At 40.1% G+C, this 15671-nt stretch overlaps 1 protein-coding gene across 3 annotated transcripts in view; it reads left to right on the top strand.

Moving 5' to 3' along the window:
* The window catches only part of taf2 (TAF2 RNA polymerase II, TATA box binding protein (TBP)-associated factor), a 111180-nt gene that overhangs the window by 2722 nt on the left and 92787 nt on the right, over positions 1–15671 (top strand). For 2 of the 3 annotated variants that reach the window (XM_078216509.1, XM_078216510.1), the window contains exons 2-5: positions 6478–6531; positions 6619–6779; positions 10780–10898; positions 14414–14555. In XM_078216509.1, coding sequence (XP_078072635.1) covers positions 6478–6531; positions 6619–6779; positions 10780–10898; positions 14414–14555 — 476 coding nt within the window. Of the gene's footprint in view, positions 1–6477; positions 6532–6618; positions 6780–10779; positions 10899–14413; positions 14564–15671 lie in introns of those variants that run through there. The other variant, XM_078216511.1, reaches the window with a different exon arrangement.

Here is a 15671-nt window from a genome sequence, read left to right as displayed (position 1 = left end):
CTTTCCTTCTCGCTGTGATAAATCTTTGTTGTGAATCGTGAACTATTTTCATAAATGTCTGCAACTGCTGATCAACTGTCTTTTCTGCTAAACTCAGCAGGACCTGGACAATATCCAGGTTTGGACTGATTAGTGGTGAGTAACATTCATACAAAGAACAATACAGCACAGGAACAGGCCCTTTGGCCCTCCAAGCCCGCGCCGCTCCCTGGTCCAAACTAGACCATTCTTTTGTATCCCTCCATTCCCACTCCGTCCATGTGGCTATCTAGATAAGTCTTAAACGTTCCCAGTGTGTCCGCCTCCACCACCTTGCCCGGCAGCGCATTCCAGGCCCCCACCACCCTATGCGTAAAATACGTCCTGATATCCGTGTTAAACCTCCCCCTCCCTCACCTTGAACCTATGACCCCTCGTGAACGTCACCACCGACCTGGGAAAAAGCTTCCCACCATTCACCCTATCTATGCCTTTCATAATTTTATACACCTCTATTAGGTCACCCCTCATCCTCAGTCTTTCCAGTGAGAACAACCCCAGTTTACCCAATCTCTCCTCATAACTAAGCCCTTCCATACCAAGGCAACATCCTGGTAAACCTCCTCTGCACTATCTCTAAAGCCTCCACGTCCTTCTGGTAGTGTGGCGACCAGAACTGGGCGCAGTATTCCAAATGCGGCCGAACCAACGTTCTATACAACTGCAACATCAGACCCCAACTTTTATACTCAATGCCCCGTCCTATAAAGGCAAGCATGCCATATGCCTTGTTCACTACCTTCTCCACCTGTGACGTCACCTTCAAGGATCTGTGGACTTGCACACCCAGGTCCCTCTGCGTATCTACACCCTTTATGGTTCTGCCATTTATCGTATACCTCCCCCCTACGTTATTTCTACCAAAATGCATCACTTCGCATTTATCAGGATTGAACTCCATCTGCCATTTCTTTGCCCAAATTTCCAGCCTATCTATATCCATCTGTAGCCTCTGACAATGTTCCTCACTATCTGGAAGCCCAGCCATTTTCGTGTCATCTGCAAACTTACTGATCACCCCAGTTACGCCACCTTCCAGATCATTTATATGAATCACAAACAGCAGAGGTCCCAATACAGAGCCCTGCGGAACACCACTAGTCACAGGCATCTAGCAGGAAAAAGACCCTTCCACTACCACCCTCTGTCTTCTGTGACCAAGCCAGTTCTCCACCCATCTAGCCACCTCCCCCTTTATCCCATGAGATCCAACCTTTTGCACCAACCTACCATGAGGGACTTTGTCAAACGCTTTACTAAAGTCCATATAGACGACATCCACGGCCCTTTCCTTGTCAACCATTCTAGTCACTACCATGCAAGTGCTGGGCAATGACCATCTCCAACAAGAAAGAATCTAACCATCACCCCATGACATTCAGTGGCTTTGGCATCACTAAATCCCCCCATCAGCATCTTGGAAATTACCATTGACCAGAAACTGAAATGGGCTAGCTGTATAAATACTGTGCCTACAAAAGCAGGTTTGAAGTTAGGAATCCTAATTCCTCAAAGCCTGTGCACCATCTACAAGGCACAAATCAGGAGTGGGATGGAATACTTCACTTGCCTGGATGAATGCAGCTCCATCAACATTCACAAAGCTCGACATCATCCAGTACAAAGCAACCCAGTTGATTGGCACCCTCCCGACCCATCCACTGCTGACAAACAGCAGCAGTAGTGTGTACCATCTACAAGATACACTGCAGGCATTCACCAAGGCACCTTTCAAATCCAAAACCGCTACCATCTAAAAGGACTAAGGCAGCAGCCACACACCATCCTGACGTAGAAATATATCGCTGTTCCTTCGCTGTCGCTGGGTCAAAATACTGGAACTCCCTCCCGATCAGCACTTGTGGGTGTACCTGCACCTCTAGGACTCAGCAGGTTTAAGAAGGCAGCTCACCACCACCTCCTTAAGGGAATTTAGGGATGGGCAATAAATGCTGGCCTAGCTAGTGATGCCCACATCCATAAATGAATACAAACAAATGGCTTCTATTGCCTTGTGAACAGAACATCAAAGTAATCTAATTGAGGTGTGTAGGATATAATAGCGCACAACCTTAAAATCTGAGCTAAGTCATTCAGGGGTGGACCAGCAGCATAAAATTCATTTTATTCTGTGTTGGAATCTCTGTTAGTTCCAGATCACACACTGGCTTCTATGGTATTTATTGGCACAAAACCTTGTAGCATAACTCCAGATTCATGTCTGTAATTGGTGGGAGTGTTTTTGCTTCTGTTTAGAAGGTTGTGTACCGTATTCAAAACCCATTCCAGAGAAATGAGCACATTATCCTGGCTGACAATTCTATGTTATACTATTTGGAGGTGCTGCCTTTTGAGTAAAATGTTGAAGCATTGGTTCCATCTGCCTTCTCAAGTGGATGCACAAATCCCAGGACACTATTTTGAAGAAGAGCTGAGGAGTTCTCCTTGGTGTCCCAACCACTATTTATCCCTCAACCAAATCAAAAAACAGATTATCTGGTCATTATTTCCCTGCTGTGCATAAGTTAACTGCCATGTTTCCTATGATACAACACTGAAGTGTTTTGAAACAATCCTAGTTCATGAAAGATGCTTTTTAAATTTAATTATTTTACAATTGGATTCTTGTGCACTGATACTTTCTGCAATAGTGATTCCTGCAAATGTGACACCTTCCTGTGGACCCCATCATAACTTCTGATGGAGTAAGCTACCAAAGTGAACATGTATTATTGCTGGAAACATTTTTTTTGCTGAGAAATGATATGGAAAAATTGAGTACAGTTTTTGAAACTCTAAACATGGATGTACAGTGTGGGTACCTCCAGGGTCGATATAGAATTCCTACAGTGCAGGAGGAGGTCATTTGGCCCATTCGAGTCTGCACCGACAACAATCCCACCCAGGCCCTATCCCCGTACCTGCACATATTTACCCCACTAATCCCTTTAACCTATGCATCCCGGGACACTAAGAGGCAATTTACCATTTCCAGTACACCTAACCCGCACATCTTTGGACCTGATATAAACCTGACAACTATATGAACCCCAAATTGAAAACCTATGAACTGAATCTAAGAGATACATGGTCACCTTCAGGCAATTGGATTATTGGAAACTTTTAAAACCTTTTTTAAACCATTTTTGAAAAAGGCCAGTGGAACATAAAATTTGCACAGCATTTGGAAACTATTGAAAGAACATGTGTGTAGAGCTCTGTTGTCACTTTGTAAAGAGTGGCATGTGATTCTCCTCAGCCAGGTGCACTTTGGGGATGTACCATAATACAACGGTGTAGAAGCCCAGTGTGTATAAAAATCTTGTATTTTCATAATTGAACATTTAGTGGACAATTTTGTGTTGCATTAGAGCTTCCAGCTTTTAGCTAATTTTTACTTTTTGGATTTGTTAAATAGTGTTGGCAAGATAGCTATGGAGTTACTGTCAATTTAAAGGGCAGAAATGCTGGACATTTTCATTCTTGGGGAATGTTAATGTCTTCTGGTTTATCACAAGTCCTACAAACAGCAGTGAATGAAGTCCGGTGATAGTATGGAATTAAATTGAAGAGTATTGTTTTCAGTGCATTGCATTGAACTCCCGACTGTATGAATCAGTTGCAAATCTGAGTCTGCCATTGAAATTGATATCCTTGTGCTTTTATAACAGTCTTAAAACAATCCTTTTTAAAGAAATTTGGCCTAAGTGCAATTTTGCTTTTTAAGGTGCTTTACGTCTTTTCATAAGGGGCTTATCTCCTTTGTTGGAAGCTCATTGTAATGTATCAGTTAAGTTGCAATGCCCTATGCTTAAAAAGAAGTGAACTCGCAGTCAACTTCTCCATGAATATCAACATTTTGCTGCATTTGTAGGATAGTTACTTTGCCCTCACGGGGCTGTGATGGGAATAGGCTGTTGTCCACCTTTTTCTGAAATGTGTCTTTGCACACAGTAAGTTTGTTTTTGGTCAGGGAGATGGTTGGGAAGGCTCATCCCAAACATCTCCATGATGCAAGACTCTGCTCTACAGGCGACTTGAGTGTTGAGACTGACATATTCTGGGACTCCATGCTGAGGATTGCTATTTAATGTAATAAAGATCCTGTTAATGGGATAATTTGTGTTTCCAATGGCCTCTACTTTGCAATTAGCAATTATATGATTTTTCTGCAAATGCCACATAGAACATGCAGCCAGAATGCAAGTTAAACAAACTGATTCGTTTAATTATTTTGTAATGGATGCTGGCTAGGAGTAAAGTAAAGGAGTAAAGAAATAAATTCATTTCAGTATGTCTGTATTGAGAGTTCCCCCAACCTCTAAGTGTGAGTCCACTCATGTATGAGTAACCAACAATTACCATGTTCTAAAGTAAAGTTAAAAGTAAAAGTTTATTTATCAGTCACAAGTAGGCTTACATTAACACTGCACTGAAGTACTGTGAAAATCCCCTAGTCACGCCACACTCCGGCGCCTGTTTGGGTACACTGAGGGAGAATTTAGCATGGCCAATTAACCTAACCAGCATGTCTTTCGGACTGGGAGGAAACACGCAGACACGGGGAGAATGTGCAGACTCCGCACAGACAGTGACCCAAGCCAAGAATTGAACCCTGGTCCCTGGCAGTGTGAGGCAGCAGTGCTAACCACTGTGCCGCCCCGTGTTCATTTCCCCCTGTAACATCATGAGCTTAAGGAATTGTATGAGTTTGAGCATAAACTGCTCTATTTGTATGATTGTGTATTATGTTCCATAGATAAAACAACTTTACACCACATAATTAGCAATTACATGATTTTTCTTTTAAATAGTCAAATGTCCAAATTGTCACTTCAAAACTTTGCTAACCATTCAATCCTTGAATTTAATTTGTTAAGAAGACAGACTTTTGGTACAGTTATTCAGGAAGGTCCCAGATGATATCCACTTGCACGTCAAGCAATTTTTAGTGAAACGTTAACTCTAGGTTAAGAGTGAGGAAAAAGACCAACTCGTGGAGCTCAGCACAAGATGCAAGGGTCATAATGTAGGCCATTTTGGAACTTGTGTTTGTGTGACACAGGGAGGTAAGTGGTTGGTGCAGTTGACAGTGGTACATCTTTTGAAATATTTGCAATAATTATTCTGCAGATATGTAATATAAAATAAGCTTAAATCCCAATTTAATTTCTATTATTTCTTTCTACAGTAGCAATAAATACATAATTAGCATTCACTTGCAAGCTAATTTATCATTTGAAAAGAACAATTAGTTAAATATATTTAGATTCTTGGAATTTCCGAACAATGTACAGCTTAAGACAACAGACCCAAATTTAAAATTGTGTGTAGATTCAGATTGTGGTATGGAGCCACCTTTTCATCCAACACCCAAAACTCTGAAAAACCTTACTTTTATCTTATTTCTGTGTGGGAAGTTGGTATTGCTGGCTAGGCCAGCATTTACTGCCCATACCAAAGTGCCCCTGAGAAGGTGGTGGTGTGCTGCCGCCTTCAACCACTCTGTCCCTGTGGTGTAGGTGTACACGCAGTGCTGTTAGGGAGGGAAATATAGGATTTTGACCCAGCAACACTGAAGGAATGGCAATATGTTTGCAAGTCAGGATGGTGGATGGCTTGAAAGGAAATTTGCAGGTGGTGGTGTTCCCATGTATCTGCTGCTCCTGTCCTTCTAGATGGTAGTGATCGTGGGTTTGGAAGCTACTGCCTAAGGAAGCTTGGTGAGTTCCTGCGTGCATCTTGTAGATGGTGCACATTTCTAACTGTGTGTCGGTGGTGGAGGGAGTGGATGTAGTGCCAATCAAGCGGGGCTGCTTTGCCCTGGATGAGTCAAACTTCTTGTGTTGTTGGAGCTGCACTCATCCAGTGGAGAGTATTCTATCGTATTCCTGACTTGTGCTTCGTAGATAGTGGACAGGCTTTGGGGAGTCAGGAGGTGAGCTACTTGCAACAAGATTCCTAGCCTTTGATCTGATGTTGTAGTATTTATATAATCAGTATTTACAGTATTTATATAATCAGTTGCTGGTCAATGGTAACCTCCAGGATGTTGGTGGCAGGGGTATTCAGCCATGGTAATGCCACTGAATGTCGAGGGGCAATGGTTCGGTTTTCTTTTGTTGGAGAATAAGGTTGCTGATTATGGTGACAGATTTAGGGCTGTGTCTAAACAGTGAAATTTTCATCCAGTGGCTTTATTGTTACATCCACTACCTCCAAAAATCTAACTGTTTGAACCATGCCAATTGTTTACATCTATTAAAATTAATCAGCTCAATAAATCATACAGACTCACCATTAACTCCGTTTCTCTTTCCCCAGATGCTGCCAGACCTGCTGAGTTTTTCTTGCATTTTCTGTTTTTATTTCATATTAATTGGCGTGAAGTTTTTCTGCACTGACCTGTTATTTACTTTTGATTTATATCTTTATACAACTCACCAGGTGGTCTGCATAAATAACATAAACTTCCAGAGGAAGTCTGTTATAGTAAGTATCCACTGTATTTTTCAAATTTTGTACTAAAGATAATTTCAGACATACTAAATAGGAATTTTGTATGTTTTATGTTTGCAGGGGTACGTGGAATTGACTATATTCCCGTCACTTGCAAACCTCAATAGAATAAAATTGAACAGCAAGCAATGCCGGATTTACAGAGTAAGAGTAAATGATTTGGAAGCTGCTTTTATTTACAATGATCCAACCTTAGAAGTCTGCCACCATGAATCAAAGCAGTAAGTATGACATTGCAATGGCTCCAAGTGCTGAAACTGAGTGATGGAAAGCAAGGATCTGTCAAAGAAAGGGACAAGCACTCAAGTTTTTGGTCCAAAATGACTCACTGTTCATTAGATTTAGACTAAAAATTCTTTGAATGTTAGCAATGTTGATTTGCTGTTTTTTAAAAAAAACCTAAAAATGTTAGCTATTATAAATTCAGGTTGCAATTAAGTTACTATGAAGCACAGTGGTTAGCACTGTTGCTTAACAGCGGCAGAGACCCGGGTTCGATTCCCGGCTTGGGTCACTGTCTGTGTGGAGTTTGCACATTCTCCCCGTGTCTGTGTGGGTTTCCTCCCATATTCTGAAAGATGTGCTGGTTAGGTGCATTGACCTGAACAGGTGCAGGACTGTGGCGACTAGAGGAATTTCATAGTAACTTCATTGCAGTATTATGCAGTATTAATGTAAAACTTACTTGTGACTAATAAATAAACTTTTTTAAAAAAGTTGTAGAACTATAAAATATCAATTCACATGGTGCTTACTAAATATAAAATGCATTCAGCTTTTATTTCTTAAAGATAATTTACATTAGGCTGTGGTTGTTTGGAACTGGGAGCCCAAAATGTCTTTTCTTCATGTCCAAATCGAAATAGTGACTTGTTGGCAGGCTGTTTTGCCATAGATGGCAGGCCATCATAGCCAATGAAGATCCAATAGTCACTGAAAGGTCATAGATGTGCGCTTCCATCAGGGCCTATTTGATAATCAAAAGCAGGATATCTGCACAATACCTGATCATCTTGGAGGCTGTAAGAAGCATGTTAGTGCCCCAACTTGACAAAGATCAAAAAAGTAACTTTCATCAGGTGTAAAACTTTGTAACACAGCAAATACTGTGCAATCACAGATAGCCATAATTTGTGCTTTCAGATTTTTTACTTAATCCTTAATGGACAGGGACATGGTCATTTTCAGGGTTGTAATATGGCATCATGTCGCAAAACCTTTTATAGGTCATTCCATGTTAAAGTTTTACATATGAGATTTTAGATTATTTTGGAATGATATATGAAAAGTTTGAGAAACTGAATGAGCTGCTGATTAGGTTTTGATCCCAAGATGTTATATGGTTGAAATTCCAGATGCGTTAGTTTAATTTTCAGAAGCACTCTAGATTCAGGAATTGCATTTTTGGATGAAAATTTGCAGATGTCACTCTGTTATTTAAGAAGGGTGGACAGAGAACCAAGTAACCAAACAAACGTCAGCTCTATAATTGTCCAGAAGTTAACTGGCATCTTATCAGAGACATTGACTGAGTACTTGAACAGGTGTCAATTGATTGAAAAGAATCGGCATAGATTATGAAAGGCAAATTGTTTCTGACCAATGTAGTTGAATTTTTAAGGAGGCAGTTAACATGTTGAATAGGGAGTAATTATGGATAAAGCTTAGTCGGATTTTCAGAATACATTTGAAAGGTTCAATACAAGAGATTATCAGCAAAAATGAGAACCCATGGATTTGGAGGTAGCCTTCAAATTGGTAACCGATTAGGAAGTAGGCAAGAGATAGTAGGGATCAAAAGCTTGTTCTGATTAGAATGTGACAAATGGTTTCCCGAGGAATCTGTGGTTGGACTTCAGCTTTTTAACTGTATATATTAATGACTTGGTGAAAGAAATAAGCTGTATAGCCAAGTTTACAGGTGACACTAAGTAAGGTGGCACAGTAGTTTTGTGGATGGGGGCAGGAAATTACAAAGAGACATTGGCAAAATCAGTGAATGAATAGATCTATGGAGGTTCAATTGAGGCCTCCACCTTGGATCTGAGAAACACAAACTTGGAAGTACAAGGATTTGGATATCCATGTGGCACAGTGATTAGCACTGCTCCCTCACAGTGCCAGGGACCTAGGTTCGATTCCTGGCTTGGGTCACTGTCTGTGCGGAGCCTGCATACTCTCCCCGTGTCTGTGGGGTTTCCTCCGGGTGCTCCGGTTTCCTCCCACAGTCTGAAAGACATGCTGGTTAGGTGCATTGGTCATGCTAAAATTGTCCCTCAGTGTACCCGAAAAGGCGCTGGAGTGTGGCGACTAGGGGATTTTCACAGTAACTTCATTGCGGTGTTAATGTAAGCCTACTTGTGACACTAATAAACTTCAGACACAAATTGGTACAAGTAAGTGTACAGGTACAAAAAAAAGGATAATGTAATATTTTCTTTTATATCAAGGAGTTTGGAATTCAAAAATGAGAAAGTAATGTTTCAGTTTTTTTTCCCCATATTGGCCCTGGGGTTTTTCACTCTGGGTTTTCGCCTCTCCCTGGAGATCACATGGTCTGGAATGGGGGGGGTGGGGGTGAGTTAATAGGTTGTAATGAACAAAGCATCGTAGCTGTGGGGGACAGATCGGTGGATAGGATATTAGGATGTAGATAGGCTGGAAAATTGGGCGGGGATCCTGGATTCAGGATTCAATCCTGGACCGGGGAGCGGCGCGGGCTTGGAGGGCCGAAGGGCCTGTTCCTGTGCTGTATTGTTCTTTGTTCTGCAGAATCTTGGTCAGATCCCATCTGGAGTATTGGGTTCAGTTTTGGGCACCAAAAATCAGGACATATATATTGACTTTGGAAGAGGTGTGATGTAGATTCATGAGAATGAGCGGCTGAATTGGTTAAACTGAGGGCAATTTCTACAAAAAAAACTTGATACAGTGGTTTCGCACTGCTGCATCACAGCACCAAAGTAAAGTTTATTTATTAGTCACAAGTAAGGCTTATATTAACATTGCAATGAAGTTACTGTGCATCAGCCTTGGGTGACTGTCTCTTTGGAGATTGCATGTTCTCCCTGTGTCTGTGGGCATCCTCCAGGTGCTCTGGTTTCCTCCCACTTCCAAAGATTAGGGGAATTAGTGGGGTAAATGTGTAGGTTTACGAGGATGGGGCGGGGGTTGGGCCTGAGTAGGATACTCTGTCAGAGAGTAGGTGTAGACTTGATGGGCTGAATGACCTCCTTCTGCACTGTAGGGATTCTATAATTCTATGTATTTCCTTGTGTTCAGAAGGTTGAGGGGTGACTTAGTTGAGGTATTCAAAAGACACTACAAATACAAACCACGCCCTTCCCAAAATAAACAAACCATGATTAATAATGAGATATGTTTACTACCAAAATAAATGATGCATCATTTTATGAAGTAATCTTAAAGCAGTGAGAAAATAATTATGGGGACAGTAACAGTTTTGGCCCTTGAAGCCTTCCATTGGTCGTTGAGCAAAATGACATATTAGTAGGCAGAGTAGCTGGGAGAGATACGTAAAAGAACAGTTATATCAATGTATGAGAGGAAATATTTATTTCTACAAGAAATGTTTTAGCGGTTGACTTTGGCTTTAGGTTGTGGGTTAACAAACACCAAATGGGAATGTCAGAGCATAGTCCAAAATATATTTGATTGGCTGAAAATAAGAAAATACTGGTATATACTAAATTACTATTGTTCTATGGCTGTATGACAGACTGAAGTGTGATCCCTCTGATAAACATGCACTAGATGCAAAACTCTTAATTACATCGATAAAAGATGTTCATACCTTCATAATTTGAAGTCTAAACAATTACTGCCATTTCCTGATTCTGAATTCAAGTTTTTGCTGCTTAGATTCTGAAAATGATCTTGATATTGCAATAATCACCATCTATTGAACTGGATTTTAAAACACATTTGATTACTTCTGAGATTCTTGCATTCAATAAAGCTGTTAGTCTCAGTGGAGATGGGATTTGTATAACATTTTGTGAGATTAAACAATTTTGCTGCATATTTAAAAATCCAATTAGGGCACAAAGCAAAGATATTTAACCTAGTTTAAATTGTGATGTATACATTATTGAATGCTCTATTGCCATTCCTTTGCATTGCTTTGTCTGATTAATTGACAATTTTGTAGCATTTTAAGATATGGAATATATCTGTTTTCTTTCCTCTCTTGTATTCTAGGCGTAATCTTAATTATTTTTCCAATGCTTATGCAGCAGCAGTCAGTGCAGTTGACCCAGACATAGGAAATGGAGAGCTGTGTATTAAGGTTCCATCTGAACTATGGAAACATGTTGATGGTAAGTATAAATACACACTGCAAAGCATAAGCTTTCAGGGTACAGCAGCTAAATGTTTCTGGTAATTGATTAGCAACTCTGAGATTGCGTTCAAATCCCAACATGGCAAAGTTATGAAATTGAATTCAATAAATCTGGTAATTTGTGGACTGGCAGCAGATAAAATGTACACATGAATCAGGAGCAAGAGTAGTCCATTGGAGTAGGCCCCTCGAGCCTGCTCCAATCACCACCCATGTATCAAGAACAAAAATTTTAAAGTTCTTTCAGAAGAAAGTGAGTTTTTCTTCTTGTAGATGCATGAATTGTTGCTCAAAATGGTTAGCAGATGGCTAATTCTGAAATTTTATAATTATGATCGAGGAAATGTGATTTTCTTTCCCCCTGTGATGGTCCCATTGCTCACAGGTGGACTCAGCAAGAACATATGGCTGTCTAAATCAGTGAGTGAAAAATGGCATGTACATATTGAATATCTTGTGAAGCACCAAGTGCAAGCAAATGGGATTAAGGAAGTCACTTCTTCCAAAACTTTCCCACAAACAAATGCGGCTCTGTGTCTTCAATATTTTTAAATGTTGCAAACAGATTTAAAATAGTTGTAAAAATATGCAGGGGGTAATTGGAAGAAATTGTTTAATACAGGGTTATTAAGGGGTGGCGGGGTGGTACAGTGGTTAGCACTGCTGCCCCTCAGTGCCAGGGATCCAGGATCGATTCCGGCCACGGGTGACTGTCTGTGTGGAGTTGGCATGTTCTCCCTGTGTCTGTGTGGGCTTCCTCCGGATGTTCCAGTTTCCTCCCACCATCCAAAGATGTGTGGGTTAGGTTGATTGGCTGTGCTAAATTGCCCTTTAGTGTCCCAACATATATAGGTTAGCGGGGTAAATACGTGGGGTTAAAGGGTAAGCTTGGGTAAGAGTCGGTGCAGACTTAATGGGCTGAATGGCCTCCTTCCGCACTGTAGGGATTCTATTTTGATCTGGAATATACTGCTTGAAAGAGTGGTAAAAGGAGACTTATACTGACTTTCAAAAAAACCATAAAAAGAAGAAATGTTTGGGACTATGGGGAAAGAGCAGAGGTATAGAATGGGAAAGCTTTTTCAAAGAGTTGACATTGATATGGCGGGTGGAATAGCCTCCTTCTTCCATGCTGAATGATTCTATCTTAGCTTGGCTCAATTGGTAGAATGCAATCATTTGAATGAAACCTTTCTGGCTTCAAACCCCTCCCAAGACTGATCTCACAATCTTGGCTGAAAATTCATTGCAATAGTGGTCAAGAGCTGCATTGTTAAATGTTCAATTTTTCAGCTAGTACGCTAAATTGAGGCCTAGTCTACTAATTTGAATGGACAGGAAATAAAATATGGTGCTATTATCCTGGTTACGATGTATCCCATGAACAGCACTGTTAAAAGTAGAATAATTGAACATTTATCTAAATTGTTGGACCTTGCATGCAAGTTGGTTCTGGGGTTGCTTATATAATCAAATGGCTGTACTTCAAAAGTAATTCTTTGGCTATGAGGTGCTGAGTATGTAGAAAGTATTTTGAAATATTTTGGGGATATGAATGGTGTTATGCCAGTGCAATATTTTAATTGATTTATTTACAGACCATAGATTCAACTTGTAGTGTTGCCACACTGAAGTACCTCTTTCCTACAGTCCCAAGCCCAAAATTCTAGTTGATGTTGCTATCAAAACCCTGGACTCTTTCTCTTTTGCTTTCTTTGTCCCCTCCCACCTAAGTAGATCTGCTGCATAACCTGAAGTTCACTTCTTCTCCACCCCTTCCAGTACTGCCTCAAAAAATCACCACTGCTGCCAAACGTAATGACAGCCTAACTTGTACTGTTAAAACTCATAATATCTACCAATTCTACAAGCATAAGATCTCTACCAGAGTCCTGCCAAGCAAGAGAACCTCTACTGATTTGCATTTTTTGTGTAAAGATGGATAATCCTTTAGAATTTGATCTCCAAGAAGTTGTAAATATTCTATGTGCTATATAACAAAATGCAATTTGGCTTAATCAACCACAAAATAAATAAAAGAAATGTTTGCATTTGTAGAGTGCCTTTCATCACCTTAGGATATCTCAAAGTGCTCTACAGCCAATGGAATTCTTTTCAAGAGTCGACACTGTTTTAATGTAAGAAAGCAGATAATTTGTGGACAACAAACTCCCAGAAAGAAACGTGATAACCAAATGATCTATTTTAAAAATTATTGATTGAGGGATAAATATTGACCAGAGCACAACAAATAACTCTTGCTCCTGCTTTCTTTGCAATAGTGCCATAGGATCTTTACTTCTACCTGAAAGAACAGACAGAATCTCAGTTTAACATCCCATCTGAAAATTGGCACCTCTGACAGTGCAGCACTGAGGACTGCACTGGAGTGTCAGCCTTGATTTTTTTGTGCCACAAGTCTCTGGAGTGGGACTTGAACCTACAGCCTTCTGACTCAGGTGAGAATGCTCCCAACTGAGCCAAGGCTGACAGTCATCTTAATACATTTTGTATTATATGACACAGCACCTAATTGAGCAATTTTGCAGCAAAGCTGCATGTATGGTTAAAATGGTGCATCAAATATTCATCACATTTTCCATTGCTCATTCATCAGATCCTCAAATTACCAGCACTGCTTAAGTGTAAAGCTTCCCTGTGTCACACTTCAAAGTATATAGAAACAAATGCAACCATTTGGAATGTTCAGTGAAACCATCTGTCAGGACCTTGCCAAATAAAAAAGGACTAACCAGGGTTCTACAGTCTGAACAGCAATTTAACTTTGAACTTAATCCATGCTTGCTTAATAGCAGTAGAAAATTTATTTCAGCAAAGGGACAGTTTCACTAAGAACAGAATAATATAGCGTATATATTGCTCTCATCATTATAAAACAACATTTTCATTTGATTTACTGGGTAATGCCACGAGATTTACCAATATATTCAATGGAATATGTATTATTCTGTAAATCTGCCGAATAAATTTCACGCTGCAAGTTTATGTTACACTTTTTTTCAAAATAGAAAGAACCAAAGGCAGTCACTTGGAATGCACATAGTTCCATGGCAAATCAATGCATCTCACTGTCATAGCCCTGATTATCCTTGCCAATCAACCTTAAAAAGAGAAAGGCAGGGTTTTGACCTGGTCGCTGTACTAATAGAAAATAGAAGCTAACAATTGCTTGTTTGACTAGATTGTTTGGTGTCTTCCTCAAGGAATGGATCAGACAGCAGTCAATGTAGAAAAACATCCAAATAGTAATTTGCTTTTGATTGATCCTTTTGATTGATTATTCAGATTATTTTTAACATGTTGTGTCTGAGCTGTGATTTAAGTGACAGTGCAGATATGCAGTTCACTATCACAATTCTGCAGTATGTTAGATTTGCATATTAGTGTAATGTGTGAAAGTGTTTGTTAATTACACCGAATTTTTGTGGTATACTACCTAGACACATTTTGTTTTCTGTTTGCCATTATTAGAGATGAAAGTCTTGAAGGTATATATAGAATTTTCTTTGGACCAGCCAAAGGGAGGGCTTCATTTTGTCGTGCCCAATATAGAAGGTAGCATGGCTGAGCGAGGTGCACATGTCTTCTCCTTTGGGTATGAAAACTCTACAAGGTGAGTAGGTAAATTCTTTAGAATAAATTCTTCTAATACTTTTATACATTTTCTTAAGTGTGTCTAATTATTAATAGGATCATAGAATGATATAGCACAGAAGGATACTCATAATGCCTGTGCTGGCTTTAAAGAGCTATGCAATTAGTTCCATTCCCCTGCCCTTATTATAATTCAGTAAGTTGCAATGGGTTGTTACTGCTTGCAGCATGTGGGGCTGAGTTTTATTATGCCATGCTGGAATAGCCTTTTTTAAAATTCATTCATGGGACATGGGCGTTGCTGGCTGGCCAGCATTTATTGCCCACCCCTAGTTGCCCTCGAGAAGGTGGTGGTGAGCTGCCTTCTTGAAACGCTGCAGCCCACATGCTGTGGTTTGACCCACAATGCAATTCGGGAGGGAATTTCAGGCTGTTGACCCAGTCATCCATGAACTGAGTTATATTGAGTGCAGTATTGAGTAGAAACTAAAGGTGTCACATCAAATGTCACGACACAAGATAAGAGCTCATGGTGTAGAGGGCAACATAACATGGCTAGACAATTGCTTTGATAACAGGTAGCAGAGGGTAGGGGTATATGGGTCATTTTTGGGTTGACAAGCTGTAGAGTGCCACAGGGGTCAATGCTGGGCCTCAACTATTGCAGTCTATATCAACGACTTGGATGAAAGAACCAAATATATGGTAGCTCAGTTTGTTGTTGACTTGAAGATAAGTAGAAAAGTAAATTGCCAAGAGGATGCAGAATCTATAAAGGGATTTGGATAGGTTAGGTGAGTTTGCAAAATTTAGCAGATGGGATATAATGTGGGAAAATGCAAACTTGTCCACTTTGGTAGGGAGAACAGAAAAGAATATATTTTAATGGAGAGAGCCTGCAGAACCGTGTAGTGTAGAGGAACCTGTGTGTCTTGGTACATGAACCACTTAGTATGCAGGTGAAGCAAATGATTGGGAAGGCAAATGGTTATTGATGTTCATTGTAAGGGAAATTGAACATAAAAGTAGGGAAGTTATGCTACAGTTGCACAGAGCATTGGTGAGACCACATCTACAATTTTGATTTGATTTATTATTGTCACGTGTATTAACATAGTGAAAAGTATTGTTTCTT

Source organism: Mustelus asterias, chromosome 7, assembly GCF_964213995.1.
Source record: "Mustelus asterias chromosome 7, sMusAst1.hap1.1, whole genome shotgun sequence".
Classification (NCBI taxonomy): Eukaryota; Metazoa; Chordata; class Chondrichthyes; order Carcharhiniformes; family Triakidae; genus Mustelus; species Mustelus asterias.
The sequence above is the reverse complement of the archived record's forward strand: the minus strand, read 5'-3'. Positions and strand labels throughout refer to the sequence as shown.